At 35.6% G+C, this 19,268-nt stretch overlaps 1 protein-coding gene across 2 annotated transcripts in view; it reads left to right on the plus strand.

Moving 5' to 3' along the window:
- CNST (consortin, connexin sorting protein) overlaps window positions 1–19,268 on the plus strand; it is a 90,351-nt gene that overhangs the window by 47,375 nt on the left and 23,708 nt on the right. For both annotated transcript variants that reach the window (XM_081486896.1, XM_081486897.1), the window contains 6 exons: window positions 3,579–3,784; window positions 11,610–11,640; window positions 13,999–14,085; window positions 14,517–14,631; window positions 16,804–16,825; window positions 17,001–17,097. In XM_081486896.1, coding sequence (XP_081343022.1) covers window positions 3,579–3,784; window positions 11,610–11,640; window positions 13,999–14,085; window positions 14,517–14,631; window positions 16,804–16,825; window positions 17,001–17,097 — 558 coding nt within the window. The remainder of the gene's footprint in view (window positions 1–3,578; window positions 3,785–11,609; window positions 11,641–13,998; window positions 14,086–14,516; window positions 14,632–16,803; window positions 16,826–17,000; window positions 17,098–19,268) is intronic.

The raw sequence follows: 19,268 nt of genomic DNA on the forward strand, positions 1-19,268 counted from the left end.
GCATGGTTTCAGGGCTTACATTCAAATCTCAATTCCATATCAAGTTGATTTTTTGCATATATAGTGAGATGAGTTCAATTTCATTCTTCCACATGTGGAAAACCAGTTTACTTAGCACTCTTTGTTGAAGAAACTATCCTTTTCTATTTGTGTGTGTTCTTTGTGTTTTTGACAAAGATCATAAATGTGTAGAAGCAAATCTATGGCTCTATTATGATGCTTTATTGTGTTCCAGTGTTCTGTGCATCTGTTATTATGCCAACTATGTTATTGTTGATTACTATAATTTTTTAGTAGTTTTTGAAATCTCAGAGTCAGATGCTACTAACTTTGTTGGGTTTTTTTTGTTTTTTTTTTTTTTGCTCATGATTGCTCTGGCTATATGTGATCTTTTATGGTTCCATATAAATTTTAAGACTTTTTCTAATACTTTGAAAAATGCCATTGCAATTTTGATAGGGATTCCATTGAATCTGAGGATTGCTATGAGTAGCGTAGTTATTTTTTAATTCTTCCAACCCATGAGCATAGTATATCTTTCCATTTATTTGTGTCTTCTTCAGTAGCTTTCAGGCTTCCCAGGTAGCTCAGCTGGTAAAGAATCCATCTGCAGTGCAGGAGACCCCGGTTCAATTTCTGGGTTGGGAAGATCCCCTGGAGAAGGGATAGGCTACCCACTCTAGTATTCATGGGCTTCCCTGGTGACTTAGATGGTAAAGAATCCACCTACAATGCGAGAGATCTGGGTTCTATCCCTGGGTTTGGAAGACCCCCTGGAGGACGGCATGGCAGCCCACTCCAGTAATCTTGCCTGGAGAATCCCTGTGGACAGAGGAGCCTGGAGGGCTACTTTGCCGGCAAAGGTCTGTATAGGCAAAGCTATGGTTTTTCCAGCGGTCATGTACAGATGCGAGAGTTGGACCATAAATAAGGCTGAACACCAAAGAATTGATGCTTTTGACCTGTAGTGTTAGAGAAGACTCTTGAGAGTCCCTTGGACAGCAAGGAGATCAAACCAGTCATTCCTAAAGGAAGTCAATCCTGAATTTTCATTGGAAGGATAGATGCTGAACCTGAAGCTCCAATACTTTGGCCACCTGATGCGAAGAGCCGACTCATTAGAAAAGACCCTGATGCTGGGAAAGATTGAAGGCAGGAAGAAAAGGGGACGACAGAGGATGAGATGGTAGAATGGCATCAATGATTCAATGGACATGAGTTTGAGCAAATTACGGGAGATGGTGAAGGACAGGGAATCCTGGCATGCTGCAGTCCATGGGTTCACAAAGAGTCAGATGTGACTGAGCAACTGAATAACAACAATAGCTTTCATCTACTTTGTTAAATTTATTCCTAAGTACTTTGTTGTTTTAATACTGTTGTAAATAAAATGGTTTTCTTTTTCTTTTTCAGATAGTTCACTGTTTGTATATAGCAATGCAACTGTTTTTTATATGGTGATTGTATATCCTATAACTTTACTGAAATCATTTGTTGGTTCTAACAGTTTTTTAGTGAAGTCTTGAGGGTTTTCCATTTATAAGATTATATTATCTGCAAACGGAGACAGTTTCACATCTTCCTTTCTGAGTTGGATGCCTTTCATTTCTTTTTCTTGCTTGATTGCTCTGACCAGAACTTCCAGTACTATGTTGAATAGGAGTGGTGAGAGTAGGCACCCTTGTCTTGTTCCAGATCTTCGAGGAAAATATGTTAACCTTTCATTGTTGAGTGTGATGTTATCTGTGAGTTTGTCATATATGGCTTTCATCATGTTGAGGTACATTCTTCTGTATGTTGAGAGTTTTATCATTAAAGGATATTTTGTTAAATAATTTTTCCCACATCCATTGAGATGACCATGTGATATTTATCCTTCATGACATTGATTGGTTAATGTATGTTGAATGAACCTTGCATCCCAGGAATAAATTCTGCTTGATCATGGTGTTCGATCCTTTAAATGTGCTGTTGAGTTAAGTTGCTGAGTATTTTGTTGAGAATTTTTGCCTCTGTATTCATCGGAGACATTTATTTGTAGTTTACTTTTTATGTAGTATCTTTATTTGGCTTTAGTATCAGGATAATGCTGGCTTTGTAAAAATGAGATTGAAACTGTTCCCTGCTCTTTGATTTTTGGAAAAGTCTGAGAAGGATTGACACTAATTTTTCATTAAATGAATTCTACCAAACATTTAATTCATAGGTGAATTTTGCTATTGTTGTTGTTCAGTCACTCAGTCGTGTTTGCCTTTTTGCGACCCTATGGGCTATAGCCCTCCAAGCTCCTCTGTCCATAGGATTTTCCAGATAAGAATACTGGAGTGGATTACCATGCCCTCTTCCAGGGGATCTTCCCGACCCAGGGATTGAACTTGGGTCTTCTTCATTGGCAGGTGAGTTCTTTACCACTGAGCCACCTGGAAGCCCCTTGGTGAATTCTACCAAACATTTAATGAAAAACTAAGAAGAATTTAATTAAGAGAAGTATAGAATTTAGGAGATGAGCCTTATCACAGTCTTATATAATTTAACGTCTTGGGTATAGTAGTGTGGCTGGGAGGAAAAGGAAAGAAAACAGTATTTATCTTAGTTTCTTTGTAGTTCTCTATAGAAAGTTCTCTTCCTACATTGGCACTACCACCATTGCAATTAGAAAATTAGAAAGCAGAAAACCCATTCCTGTTTTTCACAAATACCATTCCTACAAAATAAAATGGCAGGCCACCTCCAGACTGAAGGCATCTTCAATCATGGTACACATATACTAAATTACTGAGAAAGATCCTTTCCGAGACGGACTAGCTGAAGGTAAGTACAGGTGCACACAGTCTATTCAATTTCAATGTGAAAATTAGAACTCATGCTGAGATTTCTGTGAAGGGTAAAGTTATAATGTGTTATGTTTAGAGTTTTAAAACTTGGTGTGTTATTTCAGGAGTTCTGGGCCAAGGATTTTTTTGCTGATTTTTTTTCCAAGTTTATTTTACTCTTTTTTACTAGGAAGAAAGTTTCTGTGACCATTAGCTCTGGACATCTGATTCCCTCTGCTCTCCTGGGCTCCAGAGGTAGTTCTAAAGTTATCAGACCAGAGTTTAGAGAAGAAGGCTTAACTTCTTTAGCCTTTGATATAATAACTACATTTACTTTCTCATTTAGTGCTATTTCATTTGGGGCAAGGTATGACTTCAAATTATAGTTAATTCATTTTTCCTTTGGGAGAGTCAAGTTTTTGGTCAGATTTTAACCTACACACTTTTCTTTAGATCTCTCTTTTTTTAATATTCTTAACTAAGAATATAAATTAGATTCTTAATCTATAATGTACTGTAAATAGAAAAGTTTATATAGAACTAACAGAATTGCTTCTGTTAATTAATTGCTAATAGAAAGAATCAGATGTCAAGCACAATCTTAACTTACTGAGGAGAATAACTTGTGGCTTCTGTGGGTTTTTTTTTTTTTTTCATATAATCAGTTTTATTTGAAAATTTTATGGTTAAAAGGCATAATTAGTTTAAGGTGTTCTACCATGATGGAAATTTATTCTAACATAGACATTTTATTTACTCTCAAAGGACTTTCTTCAGAAGATACCACACCTTTAATGAAAGAAAATATACTACATGTAGCCACACATGCCGTTAGTGATGAAGAATCTGCAGAAGTAAATGCTAACGATCAACTAGAAGCCCCAAAGTTGGTTCTGCAATCTCTGTTCTCACTTATACGAGGTGAAGTTGAGCAGTTGGATTCAAGAGCACTTCCCCTTTGCCTTCACCAGGTATCTTGCTGAACTTTCAATTGCAGCCTCACTGAAATTCTGGGGCCAATATTTGTAATAATCCAAAATCCAGTTCTCTGTAATTGATTCTGCTCCACCTGTTATTGGTGAGTCCAGGAGAAGGACCCAGTAGCTGGTAGGAAATCTGGCATATCACTGACTGGTGGCCACATGTTGGCTTGGATCATCAATCTATGGCTCATACAATCACTAGCTTCTTTTACTTGGTGGTGGCGGTGGTTTAGTCACTAAGTTGTGTCCAACTCTTGAAACCCCATGGACTGTAGCCTGCCAGGCTCCTCTGTTCAATGGGATTTCCCAGACAAGAATACTGGAGTGGGTTGACATTTCCTACTCCTGGAGAATCTTGCTAAACTAGGGATCAAACCCACGTTTCCTGCGTCTCATGCATTGCAGGCAGATTGATTACTAGTGAGCCACTAGGGAAGCCCCTTCTTTTACATAGTGTGTACAAATGAGAGTCAGTGTAGTGTACAAATGAGTCGATGTAGTGAGTGCTTAGTAGGTACCAACAAGGTGCCCAAAACTAAGCTAGACACTAGGGAAATAGATTACATAAGAACATGTCCTTAAGACAGACACTGTGGAATAGGAGAAACAATTATGTAGGTAACTAATGGTAGAAGTCTGTATAAAGTATTAGAGTAGGTATGTGCTTCAGGTTCAACAAAAGCACAAAATGCATGATTAACTTTGTCCTTTGGACATTAGGCAGAAAGAATGTGATTGTTGAGCTGAGTTTTGCAGGATGTATAGGCTCACAATAAATGAAGAAAGTGAACTGGTACAGAAAGAGATCAGCCTTTGCAAAGATATGACTGGGATATTATTTTGAAGATTAAGATGGAAGAGAGACGAGAATTAAGATTGGATAACTTGTAACATTAAGGTCTTGCTTTTAGAGGCTGATAATTCTTTATGATTGAGAGGGTAAACTAGAAGATGGAGAGCCTGGAGACTGGGAGACCTTAAGGACAGTAATACGAAAAGTTTTTTACATGAGATAATTCTGAAAAGATTAAGATATTTATGAGCTTTGTTTTATTTTCTTTTAAAATGAAAATAATTCATATATGGGAATGGAAGAAGCTTCAATTTTATTTCACTCACTCTTCCTGTTTCATTAAACATTTGCAATAAGCAGTGAATAATTTTTTAAAAGTAAAATAGCTTTTGTCCCAAGGCAGGAAAACATATATTCTTATCAACTTATATTTATATTTATATATATTTAAAATATTTTATATTTATATGTATATTACCTCCTTGGTGGACTTTGAGAAAATGTGTACTATTTTTTCACCTCTGGTGTGTTGCTAACATATATAATAAGGCAGCTTTCTAATCTTTCAGCCTTCTTTGAATTTGTACAATGGATTGAGTTTGTAAAGGATATTTACACTAACTATTATTTCATTCTCCAAACAATCTAGAGGCATTATCATCATCTTTACAAATGGGAGATGTAAGACTCCCTCATAAAGCAAGTTCCATATAATTGTCGGGCTTTGTTTTGTGCTCAGTTGCTTAGTCGTGTCTGACTCTTTGCAACCCCATGGACTGTAGCCCGCCAGGCTCCTCCATCCATGGAATTTTCCAGGCAAAAATACCAGAGTGGGTTGCCATTTTCTACTCTAGGGGCTCTTTCCAACCCAGGGATCGAACCCACATCTCTCAAAGCATGTGTTTTGGGGACAGCTTGCAGAAATTTGAATACTGACTGTATAATAATAATACTATTGCATCACTGTCAAATTTCTTGAGATTGATAATGGAACTGAAGGTCCTGTAGGAGAGTGTTTTTATTCTTGGGAGACACATGTGGAAGTAGTATTTGGGAGTAAAGTTACATAATGCCTGCAACTTAAGATATTTCAGTGGGAAAAAATGTGTAAGAAAGGAAAAGAGAAAGAGAAGATTTGGCAAAATGTCAATAATTGACAAATCTAAATAAAAGGTATATGACTGTTGATTTTACTGTTCTTTGAAGTCTTCTGTAGAATTTCAATAAAAAGTTGGGGAAACGGACATTTTGAGAAATAGAAACCGCTAAGTGGGCCAAATCTTTTCAAGCAGTTTATGTCACTGGGCTATTGTCACATTAAATGTAAGGAGAATGTTCTTTTCTACTAGCAGGTGATCCTATAGCTGAAGCAGATCTAGTAGAAAATCACATTTTTAGGCAGGAAGATGTTAACAGTCTTGATAAGATGCAGATTATTTAATTTTTTTTAATGTCTCAAAGTAAAACTCCACCTTCATCCCCTAGGAACATGTCAGTTTGCTGAGTCCTGTAAGTTATACTTCTGAAATACCTCAGCAGTCTGTCCTCTCCTGGCAAAGAAGATTAGAGAGTATAGTGGTAGCTTTAAAGTATGGGCTCTGGCTCTACTTTAAAATCTAACCCTAACCCTACTGCTAACAAACTAAGCAGCTTTTAGTTTCATCTTCTGTAATGTAGTTGAGGACTCAGTGAAATACTGCATGTAAAAGTACTTAACATATCAATAACACTTGGTATGCTTAACATAAAACTAATTAAACATTAAGTGGTATAGCTATATTTCTCTGTCACTAAGTCAAACATTGCTTGTTGGAAAGAGATGGCTGAAACTGCAGCAAGCTGAGACACCAGGGCAACAGGAGTCAGCTGATGACTGCTTTCTGTAGTCCAAGAATACAAAATATCCTGGCAGTTACTCTCAAGGGAAACACAAGTCAGAGAGAAGTGGAGTGACTTTTTTTTTTCTATTATTTAGTAATTCCCAGCAGTTCACACTGTGCCTTTCACTTAAGGTTGACAGTTGTTAACATTTTGCCAGATTTTCCTTTTCCCTCCTCCCACTCAACCCTACCTCACATATTTATTTTCCATGAAACATCTTAAAGTAATTTTCAGGCATTACATCACTTCACCCTTAAATACTTGCACATAAATTTCCCAAGAACAATGACACTCTCCTAAATAACTTACAATGCCATTATCAACCCCAAGAAATGAGATGTTGGTTTAATATTATTTAATATAGAGCCTATATTTGTTTCTTCAGGTTATTCCACAAATATTCATTATAACTAGTTTCCCTCTGATCCAGGATCCAGTGAAGGAGCACACATTGCATTTGGTTGTGAACATTCTTTAATCCTTAGTAATCCAGAACAATTCCCTGCCTTCTGTTTTATTTGTTTGTTTATTTTGCTTTTATAACATTGACACATCAGAAGAGTTAAGCATTCTTATAAAAATGTCCCATAATTAGGATCTGTCTAATTATTTCTTCATGATTTGATTCAGGTTAAAATATATTGGGCAAGAATTCTACCTAGGTTACATTCCATATTCAGATGTCTCTGGAACTCACTCCAGTCTGGCCTTTGTGCCAACCACTCCGCCAGAATTGCATTGTAAATGCCAGGATTGATCTCCTTGTTGCATGCTCATGTGAATCTAGTTGTTAGTCCTCGGTTTTCTTCCTACCGGAAGTATTAGAAGCTCTGACAAGTTGATCACATACTCTATTTTGCAGCATTTTCTTTTGCTTTTTTGGACCCCCCACTTTCCACTTTTATATCTTACCTCACTGGCTATGCCTTCTCTGGGTCATTTGTTGAGTCCTCCAAATTTTACTGATTGTTAAACATTGGAGTGCTTGAGGATTCAGTTCTGCAGTATAGACTAAACATCCAGCTTCCTGAGTCATCTCATGGGCCTTTCAAACTTAAAATGCCCAAAATCAGACTTTGATTTTTTTTCTCCCTTTTGTTAAATGGCATATCCATCCCTCTAGTTGCTGAGACCAAATACTTTGAAGTCATCCTTCACTTTTCCCCACGTCCATATCCAATCAGCAGATCCTGCCAACCTATTTAAAAAATATATGCAGATTCTGATGTCTTCTTTCCTCCTTCATTGCCGCCATCTCAGTACAAGACACTATCAGATTTCGTTCAGATTGTTGCAGTAAACTAACAGTAGAACCCACTCTGCTTTACCTTTATTTCCATTTAGGTTTCCTCCCCCCTACACAGCAGTCATTGTGATCCAGATAAAATGTTAGTTCGGATCATGAGACTTCTCTGTTCAAAGCCATCCACTGACTTCTTTTCACATTGAGAGTAAAAGCCAGAATTCTTACCATGGCAAGACACTCCATGGTCTGGCCCTGTTACCTCTTAGACCTTAATTCCTAAAACTCTCCTTATTCGCTTCTTTCCAGGTACACTGGCCTGCTAGCACTTCCTCAGCTACACCAGGAATGTTCCTACGTCAGGGCCTATGATATTTCCTTTTCATCCTTTCTCAGGAAGTCACTATCTGATGTACTCCACCAAAACAAGAGAGTAAACCAAGTAACAGGAAGATTAAGATACAAGGAAATGGGGTGCTACCCTGGAGACGGGTGAAGGGGATCTCTAGGAGAAGAGAGAGTCTTAGATGACAGCTTTGTACCAAAAAGAGAGTACCCACTTCTATTTGAGCAGATCAGAAGGGTCTGGGGAGAAACTTTTATATCATTTTCCGATTTCTGAATATTTGGTGTGTCTGAATACATTGAGGGACGATTTCAACTCTTGATAGACTAGAGTTGTATAAGGGATAAGTGAGTGGAAAACTATACCAAAAAAGGGAAAAAAGAAACTCCAGAGAAACCAGAAAGTTTTCAGGAAAGGAAAAATAATGACAGTTTACTACATGGCTTACTCATAATAAGGTAAACATTAAATGTTTATCTACTTTTTACTACAATATAACAACATGGGATAGGTCAATATGTGAGAGAAAGTATATGTGGTATATGTTTGTAGGGGAAGGAGCAAAAGATTCAATCCCCATTTTCTAAAACTGAAAAAAAAATCAAGAAATAGAAAATATAAGCATAATATTTAGAGCTATAGCATTTTTTAAAAAAGAGATATCTAAGTGCTTGCTCCTGAAGAAAGGAGAATAGGACAGGAACAGTAGGGCCTTTCTTAACACACCGTATAGAGCCATTTGATTCTTTAAACCATATAAATGTATATTTTTCATAAAGATAAGAGGTAAAAGAAGAAATGTATAATCAAACATAAAGTGAGAATAGCTTCTAGGTTAAGGTGGTGACAGTGGAAACATGGAGAGGTGAATTTGAAATCTTGACGTAAGGACTTGGTGTAGACAATGAAAAAAGGGATGATAAAGAAATCAGAGAAGAATAATTCTAGGAATACCCCATTAGGAGGAATGGTAGTACCACTGACAGAAATAAGGAAGTATTAATGGAGAGTTAATTACAGGATAGTTACTATTTTTAACATATTATATGGATGAATATATGCTAAAGGACATTTGATATTAATGACTATGATCACTGCAGATATTCACTTATATTTTTAGCTCACTTATATCTTTTTCTCTTTTGGCAGTTAATACGTTTTATTGATTCTTGTTTTCTAAGCATCCATTGTAAATCTCTGTCAGTATGGACATAACAGTACTAATAACAGCCTCAATAATAAGAATACTAAAATAGGAAATACTGTTTTAGTAGCACTATTCTAGGTTTTTTAGCCCATTTAATCCTCACAGTAATACTATCAGAGTGACACATTATTATAACCAAAGAAGATTTTTTTTTAACTTGCCTGAAGTCACACAGCCAATAAGTCATAGAGACAAGATTCAAGTCCATGTCTGGTTCCAGAGTCCACACTAAAGTTCTTGGAACTCTCAAAGATTCCATTTGAAAATTACTTTTCTTGGAGACTTCCCGGTGATCCAGTGGTTAAGACTCTGCACTTCTACTGCAGGGGGCATGGGTCTGATCACTCATCAGGGAAGTTCCGCAGGCCGTGTAGTATGGCCAAAAAGGAAAAATTATTTTTCTTGGGTTTGAGTAATCTCTCATACACTGACTTTGTTAATATAATGGCAGGTTAGCTTTAAGTGTATAACTTGAGTCATAAACTTGAGAGTTTTTCATATAGAAGTGAGAAGAAGAAATTCAAGTGCTGTACTCGGTGCTCAGTGAACATGTGCTGAAACTCATCTCAGACTCAAGCAGGAAATGGCTTCACTGGGATCCTTGAAGCCACTCTGTGAGACTGCGGACAAACAGATACACCCTCCTAATTCCTTTTTGTTCCCAGTAGGTAAAAGACGCCTGAAACCAGGAGAACCTTAAAGTTACTGCCCTCCCAAAGTGATTTTCAACTCACTTCTTCATGATTCTACTCTGTACTGGTAGAGTAGAGCATTTCTGGTCCAGAATCAGCAAGTGCAAACCATTTTAAGCACTTGCTGTTGTGTCCTGGGCACTGTACTAGACACATGTTCTGTCTCCTAGAGTTGTAGGTATTATTGACCCTGTTTAACAAATAAGGAAGCCGAGGTTGAGACATGAAATGACACATCCAGAGTCACACAGCTGGTAGTGGCAAAGCTTGGTCTAGAACACAGGTTATTCACCTTCAAACTTCATGTTTTTCTGCTCTACCAAGTTACCTCCCAGATTTAGACATCAAAGAAAATCACACCTTCTTTTACCCTGCTCGACTTGCCAGGAGTAGGTTTTTATAGGAGGAAGCACCCTGTGTATTTATTTTTCAAGCTGCCCTTTCACCTGGAAGTGCTTTTTTACTTTTGAGGCCTTGGGTTTCATGATCCTGTCTTTATGGTTCCACTTACGGAACTGGAACTGTCCCAGAAGTCTGAAAGCTAATTGATTAAATTGACAATTTACAGAGAGGTGATTGGGTCCATCTATATTGTTGTATTGCTCCTGGAAGAATGTTAGATATATAGAATAAATTTTAAGCTAGGCAACTATTTCCTTTAAAACTATACTTTTTCCACTGTGGGATTTAGGAAAAAACATTCCTTTTTTATTGCTAATTTATAGGTTTGACTAGTTCTTTATTGCTCTTTGTACTGATAGCTTCCTGGAAAGTAGAGATTGTGATCCATAAACAGAATACCTTTTTCATTAGAGACTTAGGAAAAATCAGGGCAAACTGTTTGAAAGTGTAAACTACTTAATGAAGTATTTTAAGTATGGCAATAGTCAGTTCACGCAAATGTTTCTCCATGTATACGTTTGGTTTTACTGTTCTATTTATAAATGCTGTATCTGAATAAAGGATCCCAAAGTTTTTAGAATCAAAGAATTTTTAAATTTAAATTTGCCCTAGAATGAATCTGCTGAGGGATATGCTCATCGGGGTCCAGATGCTGAGTCCCTGGACCTTGCCCTCCCACCCAGTGCCCTTTATCCTGTGCAGCACTTTGTATATATTCCAAACATCGTTGCTCAACTAGTAGCACTTGGTCTGTCCTTTTCTGAAATATCAAAAGAGAATGAAAAATCAGTGTCCCATGAGGTGGTTTGTGAAATAGTAATGAGATGAATGGGTTTTAAGATCCCTTGTGACATGACATATTTCAGTTTTTTAGTTTATGATAAAGTCATCCTTTCATTCATGTTCTACTTTTATAAGCCTCAGTAGCATTTTTCTCATTCTTCAGGGTTCTTATTCTAAACTCTAATGAATCAGTGATAGTTGCTTTAACTTGAAATAGAATAGAAAGAATGAGATTGTGTACGGACCAAAGAATGTCTATGTTTGCTTTTCTTGAGACAAGTGACTTCAGAAATTTGTCTTGTGCCTAGAGTCATATTTTTTATGAACTGGTGAATGTAGTGAAATAAGAGTTTTCTTAATTTGATATCAAAGATTTTGAGAGTTTCAAGGTTTTGGTTTCTTCCAAATTTGTCTTTTTATTCAACTGTTAATTTAACTTTCTCTGTTTTTTATTTGTTTTTAATAGATAGCAGAGTCTTATTTCCAGGAAGAGGATTGTATCCTTTTTTTAATTACAGGAAGAAATGCCTAGAACGCTTAATGAATTGCCCATTTTTAAAATTGAGATTTACCTACAATGAATGTATGATCTGTTGTTTTCACTGGATTTTGTTTCACGCACCCATGTAACCATCTCAGAAAGCAAGATGTAGGAAATTTGTTACTCCAGAAAATTCTCTAGAACCACCCAAGTTTGACCTCCTGTGGACAAGCTCTAATTTTACCAAAATCTAAATATTTGTGTGTGGAGGAGGGGGAGAATGCATGTTGCAAAAAAAAAAAAAAAAAAAACCCTTTGGATTTGTTTTCTTTTGAATTAAACAGAAGTACAAGTCAAGTAATATTCATATGGTAGAGTTTGTCAGCCATATTATACATAGCAAATCTCATGACTCTTATTATACCTATATGTGTGTATATATATATATATGTATATATATATATGTATATATATATATATTGGAGAAGGCAACGGCACCCCACTCCAGTACTCTTGCCTGGAAAATCCCATGGACGGAGGAGCCTGGTAGGCTGCAGTCTATGGGGTCTCTAAGAGTCGGACACGACTGAGCGACTTCACTTTCACTTTTCACTTTCATACATTGGAGAAGGAACTGGCAACCCACTCCAGTATTCTTGCCTGGAGAATCCCAGGGATGGCGGAGCCTGGTGGGCTGCCATCTATGAGGTCGCACAGAGTCGGACACGACTGAAGCAACTTAGCAGCAGCATATATATATATATATATATATATATATAGCAAAGGGAAGATTGAGTTCTTCATTAGCAATAAACAGAATAACTGTTGTCAAGGAAGACTGCATGTTAACTTTTGTTTGTGCTGTCCTTCAGTCATATCTGACTCTTTACAACCCAATGGACTGTAGCTCACCAGGCTCCTCTGTCCATGGGATTCTCCAGGCAAGAATACTGGAGTCGGTTGCCATGCCCTTCTCCAGGAGGTTTTTCAGACCCAGGGATTGAACCCACATCTCTTACGTCTACCTGTATTGGCAAGCACGTTCTTTACCACTAGCACCACCTGGGAAGCCCATAACTTTTGTAAAAGAAAGATTTATTCCTTTCATTTTTTAATTTCCCTCTCTTAAAATTGTTTTTTATTTTTTCAGAGAAGGTCCAGTATATACACTCTAGAGAGAACTCATCCCAAGTTTCTTTGTTTCTTTATTTCTCCATTTGTGTGATTTCCTTATTCTCCTGCCCTTACTGATTCTCACTACAGATTGGGGGACAAGCAGTTGTCATCCTGAACCCTATCAGGTAAACTAGTAAAGTGTGGTAGACACTTTGGACAGTGGCTGTTCATCACTGAGTTTGGAGGAAATCAAATTCTTATGGAAATGAAGCTTGGAACTACCCAAATGATGAGTATGATATAGTGCAGTGCAGATCACATCAACTTCCCTGGGAGCTGCCTAGAAATGCAGACTCGTGGGCTTTAGAATCAGAGCTTCTGGGGATCAGACTCATGAATCTGTATTTTACGAAGATTTTCAAATAACATTTATGTTCAGTAAAGTGTGAGAAACATTGATGTATTTTTAAGTTACGAGCAGAGGAAAATAGAATTGTCTCTGCTTCTCCCTGGTCTATTTTATGATCCCTGGCGTATCTTTAAGACACAAATGAGAGAGAGAGAGAACTGAACCTCTGAGTGACCATGGGAAGGCTCAAAAGCTAAACAATGAGTTTTTTCTCTTCCTTCTTTCTGGGTCAACATTTAGAACATGGCCCAAAGGAAGGTAGACAGTTGGACAGCTTGTCATGACCTCATATAATGCTAAATGTGTGATACAGATGGAGAAGGAGGAAGTTCATAAGAAAATCTACCAAAAAAAAGTCAAATCACATAATTATAAAAATCACCATGGCAAGTTAATTTACAAAAAAAAAACATTCAGTGAGAAATAAGGATTAAGGGGAGTTGAAATCAGAAACAAACATGTGACTAGAGGGTAACATAGTGCCTTAACAGAAGGTAATTTAAGGAGAGAAAAAGGAGGGGGGACACTTAGATTACAGATTCCATATGGGTCCTGTTTCCAATTAAATTATATTTAATTGACTCTGCTAGAGATATTATTAGCAAGCAGGCATGTCTTGAACATTAAACCCTCTTTTTGTGTCTCCTGTTTACTGACAGAATAGAAACCAGGTAGCTACTGCATGATATGCAACATTAAAATGTACCTACTTCAAAACCAAGAAACCTTACTTTTTTGTTTAAAAATATTTAGAGTCCTCTCATTTTTTGATAAGCTTCAAAATTCTCAGTTGGTCTAGGACATTATTCTTTAGCCTGGATTCCTATTTTCCTCAAATATTCTGTTCAGATGAGAAAGCAATGAAATTCATTCAGCTCGAACGACTGTATCATGAGCAATTGCTCGCAAATCTTTCTGCCATTCAAGAACAGTGGGGTGAGTACAAACTAATGTAGAATGCAGAATTATCAATAATCTAACAAGTTGCTGTAAGTTAACATATTTGACCTGGTTTTCTAAGTCAGGAAGCAGATGTTTCTAGTCAAGTTAGTGTTGCAAAGAAAGTAGCATTTTTACCACAAGTTTACCTCATTTTAAGAAAGTTTTTGTCTTTGTATTTTGTTTTTCATACCAGTGCCAAGAAAAGAACACTTGCAACTTTTTCATTTCTTCTGATGTCCTTGGCTGTTTTAGTCTCTGGGATATATACTTAGATCTAAAAGCAATTACTTAGCTATTTCTATGTTAACTTTGGGCTAAAAGGGTAATTTTGCATGATAATCTTTATCAGTGGTGCCAGTTAAGTATTTTTTCCCTTCTAAACATGTTTTGTAATAGCTAGTGACTAACAAATATTTTAAATTTAGAAACAAAATGGAAAACTGTACAACCACATACAGTTACACCTTTGAGGAATTCAGAAAAAGGATTTAATGGTGAAGATTTTGAATGGCTTGCTAAATTTTGTGCAACACATCAAGAGTAAGTACTTGACTGTTTACAATGAATTGGAATAGAACATTGGAGAAGCATTGTAGTATTGAGTATTTAAAATGCAGAATTCATTTCTTTGTTTTGTTAATGCTAACTGGAGAAATTAAAATGAATAAAATGATTAGGTTCCTGTCTCAGCTTTTATCTCAGTTTCTTACACTAAACTTAGCAAAAGGTCTGCTTTACAAAATTCAAAGCACCTTCTAATTAGAAATTTTTAAATGTAACTTCTAATTTCGGTTACTTTTTGCTTAAGAGATTAGGTGATTCAGATGGAAAAATTTGTGTTAGGATTTTTATTATAATTGTTTTTCAGTGTTTGTATGTCTGTCATTGTTTGTATGTTGTAGTAAAAACACATTTTTAAGAGTAGCCTAATACTGGAAGGCAAATGCATTTAATCAGAATACCAGATAATTTTAAATTATTTGATTTGTATCAAAGAGTTGGATTTTTAAAACTGAACATAGTAATAATAAAACACTTAAATATATATATTTTGATTTATTATTTGAAAACTCAGAATTATAAAGGTGAGGGGACATGATAGTTATTAAACTAGTGCAGATTTCTGGGACGTACAATTTTCTTGTGTTAGTTGCAACTTTTGAAACTGTCTTTTTATGGATTCTGCATTATGACCTAATTTTAGCATGTTAAATAGGTTAACTTTTGGCTTTGTAAAGCTTTTAAATAATGGAATATTAAAAATAGATAAGGGAGATTGTTTTCTTACTTTCAAAATATTCTGTATAGATACTTTTTCTGCTCTTCCCGGGGAACTAATAATTGTTTAATGTGTTACAAATGTTTTAATTATTTAAAAATAAAAATATTTATTGAACCTAATATAGATGTGACTTTTTTCTTTTTTTTCTCTTTTTAAATATAAGGCAACGTGCCAACACAAAATGTTTTTTTAATTTTTATTGCAGTATAGTTGATTCATAATGCTATGTTAGTTTCAGGTATACAGCAAAGTGAATCAGTTATACTTTTATACATATACCCGCTCTTTTTTAGATTCTTTTCCCATATAGGTCATTAGAGTATTGAGTAGAGTTCCCTATGCTATAGAATAGGTCCTTATTAGTGCCAACATATAATTTAAAAACTAGTCTTCAGTCATATTGCTTCACATCACTAGAGAATTTCTGACTTGTGAACAGTAGACAGTATTGTGAACCAAACCTAAAATTTTATGCTTATATTTGATAATTCCCCCAAATTATACTCCTAAAATTAATATAAAATGTTTGAATATTAAAGTACACAGCTTAATTTTTAAATGTACAGATACATATATGTAACTAGTACTCTGACCAAGAATCAAAACAGCCAGCCCCTCAGAAAGCTCCCTAATTTGTGTACAAAGTCAGCACCCATCCCCCTCAGATAGTAATTGCTGTCTGAGTTCTGTAACACTGTATTTGCCTGTTCTGTAGTTTTATATAAATGTAATCACACAAACTAGATTTTTGTATCGAGCTTTTCTGCCCATGATTACATCTGTGTTGCATGTTGTTACATGCAGTGGTAATTTGCTCAGCTTTACTCCTGTGTGGATTCATTATATGACTGTGCAGCAATTTATTTATCCATTATATTGTTAATAGACATTTGGATTGTTTCCAGTTTTTTAATATTATGAATAAAGTGGCTGTGAACATTATTGTGTATGCTTTTTGGTGAACGTATGCATTCTTTTATCTTGAGTGTTCCCTAAAATATATTTACAGATTACGTCTTTTTTTATCCTTTTCTGTGGAAAATGTGAATAAAATTATCTTCCACCATAATCAACTTTAGACGATAATGACATAAACTGAAATTTTAATATGTGTAAAATACTCTTGAAATACATTATTAGCAAAAGGTTGACATTTCCCCCCCCCACTGAATCTCAGTATTTATAGCTTCTTTGGAGGTTTTCATTAGTTATTGGCCATCTAAGAAGATTAACACATGATATAGTTGCACTTTGAACTGTGTGAACCAGTGGTAATGTTTCAGCAGTGGAAATGTTCTGTGCTAATATTAGAATCCAGAGAAGCTGTATTTTTTTTTTTTACAGCCGTTTCAGTGACATTTGTTTGGAAGCATTTTGCTGCTATAATATTTTTTTAATTCTTTTTTTCCTCTCTCTCTTTTTTCCTACAGTCCTCTTTTATCCAAAGATAAGGTAAGAGATTTTCTTTGAAAATGTTCATAGGAAAAACGTAGACTGTCATGTTTTGTTGTATGGACTGTTTAGAAAATAATGAAACCTTCCTCAAATTGTTTTCAGCTTTCTAACTTAATGCAACAGTTTCCCCCAAAGTTTTTTTTTCTTTCTTTCTTTTTGAAAAACTTTTTAGATAGCAGCTATCCAGAAGTCCCTGGGAAGGAAATGCTTTACGCAGTTAATAGTGTCTGAAGATCCAAAGGAAAGAGGAGCTACAGCCAAAGAGCTGGGTATGTTTTTAAATTAGAAGTAGACATAAAAAATGCCTGCCTCTTATAATATTTTACAAATATTACATCTGAGTTGCTGTGAAGGAGCTTTTTCGCGCATACTACTCCTAGACAAATAGCAAAGCAAGGGTTTTTTTTTAACATCGTATAATCCTATTTTTAGATATCTAGTAGTAGAAATTATAAAATCTAAATTCTTATAAAAACATAAAATTATTTCATGTTTTCAGTAGGTGGTTATATGTATCTTAGAGAATATGACAAGACTGTGCAAATAAGCTCTGAAAGCGAATTGGTTTTAGTGAATTCAGGCATCCTTTTCTGTATAAAAACCAACAATTTTTTTACAAACTTTACCAGAAATTTTTTTCTGTAAATCTAGATATTATCAAGATAAGCTCTGTATCTTGATAGCTTATCTATAGTAATTTATTCTCTTCCTTTTTTGTTGACTAACATGGTATACTTTAATTTGTATATGTATATTTCTAAAGCATTTATAGTTATGTTTTATATCACTGTGTCTTATATCAAAAGTTAAGAGTTTTAGAAATTTTTTTTCTTATAGTAATAATGTATATTCATTATAAAAACTTTAGAAACTAAAGATAGATTTTTAAAAGTGTGTTTTAGGGCATTTATTTTTGCATGTATATGATTTTAGTACTACTTTATATTCCTGGGCCTGAAAACACTGATGTTAAACAGGCAGCATCACGTGTCTTAACTGAGTTGCCTGAAGAGATAAAATGACGATGATGATGCCTTCAATTTCACTTGCCTTTTTCTCTTTTAAGTTTTTCCCCCTTAGATCTTTACTTTATCCCCTCTTCTCTTATGTGGCAAATTTGGGTTGCCTTAGGTCAATCCTACTATATTCTGTTCTTCCTGTCTCTTTTTTCTGGTCATTTTTATGTTGGAAATCAGAATATAATGAGCTTCATAAACATCTTAGGGGAAAACATCACAAAGTAGTCACCTAGTTTGGGTGTGACTTTGTCTCTGTGTTGTGCACATTGGGAAGAAGGCTATTCTAAGTTTGAGTCTGACACTGCCCAGCAATAGCTCGGCAATACCAGCTTGGCCTCTGCCGCAGGATGTGTGGCACAGATAGGTAAACTGAGATACCACACATAAGCCACTTGCTTGGTGCTTTGACTCACAACTAGAACCTGCGTCTTCTGGTTTCTAACTGAATTGTAGCATATTTCTGCTAAGGAAGTTGTGTGGATTATCAAATTCCACAGTGCAGACATTTCATTAATAACCGTTTTATGGGGAGGGTGTGAACTAAATTCTAGAGAAAGAAATCTTGCCAAGTCTGATAAAATTGTATCTTTTAAAGAAAAATGTCAAATCTTTCATAGTCTACTTAGACAAGTTATTTTATGAATAAATACAGAGAAATGTAAGAAAGAATATGAAAAAAATAGAAATATGAAAATATTACCTTAAATGATTTGTATTTAATATATTCTCTTTGTTTTACCCCATATTCCTTATTTCTAATATCTTATATGTTCTACAGTATAGAGTTTTGCTTTTCTTTCTTTATATATGTCTTGGTCTTAAGCTCCTTATATAATAAGTAACTTGCTTTTGTCTGTGTGTGGTTGTTTCTAGTATCAAACTTGTCTGGTTTGAATCCTCTCTCCACCACTTAAATTTGTGTGACCTTAAGAGACTTCCCTGGTAATCCAGTGGTTAAGACTCTGCACTCCCAATGCAGGAGCACAGGTTTAATCTCTGGTTGAGGAGCTGAGATTCTGCATGCCACGTGGCATGGCCAAAAAAAAAAATTTGTGTGACCATAGACAAGTTGCTTAACTTTTTTCTGTCCCTCCCTTTTCTCAGCTCCAAATGTAGGTTATTTTTACCTCATAGGATTTTTATGAGGATTAAATTAGTAATTTCATTAAGATTTAGAACAGTACCTGGCACAAGGTAAGAAAACGACATGCTCACTGCTCTCATTACCCTTCCTCCACCACTTCCTCCCCCTGTCATCGCTACCCCCTATGGCTAGTATTCCATTAATGATCTCTGTGTGTTATTCATTGCTACTTTTCTAATTAATCTACCATGATTAAAGTCTCCAAGTTATTTACATATTACTTTATGTTTTCAGCATACTTTTATGTATATTATGTCATCTTTTCCTCTTAACAACC

This window comes from Giraffa tippelskirchi, chromosome 5 (genome assembly GCF_054371585.1).
Source record: "Giraffa tippelskirchi isolate mGirTip1 chromosome 5, T2T-mGirTip1v1.2.pri, whole genome shotgun sequence".
In the NCBI taxonomy this organism is placed as follows: Eukaryota; Metazoa; Chordata; class Mammalia; order Artiodactyla; family Giraffidae; genus Giraffa; species Giraffa tippelskirchi.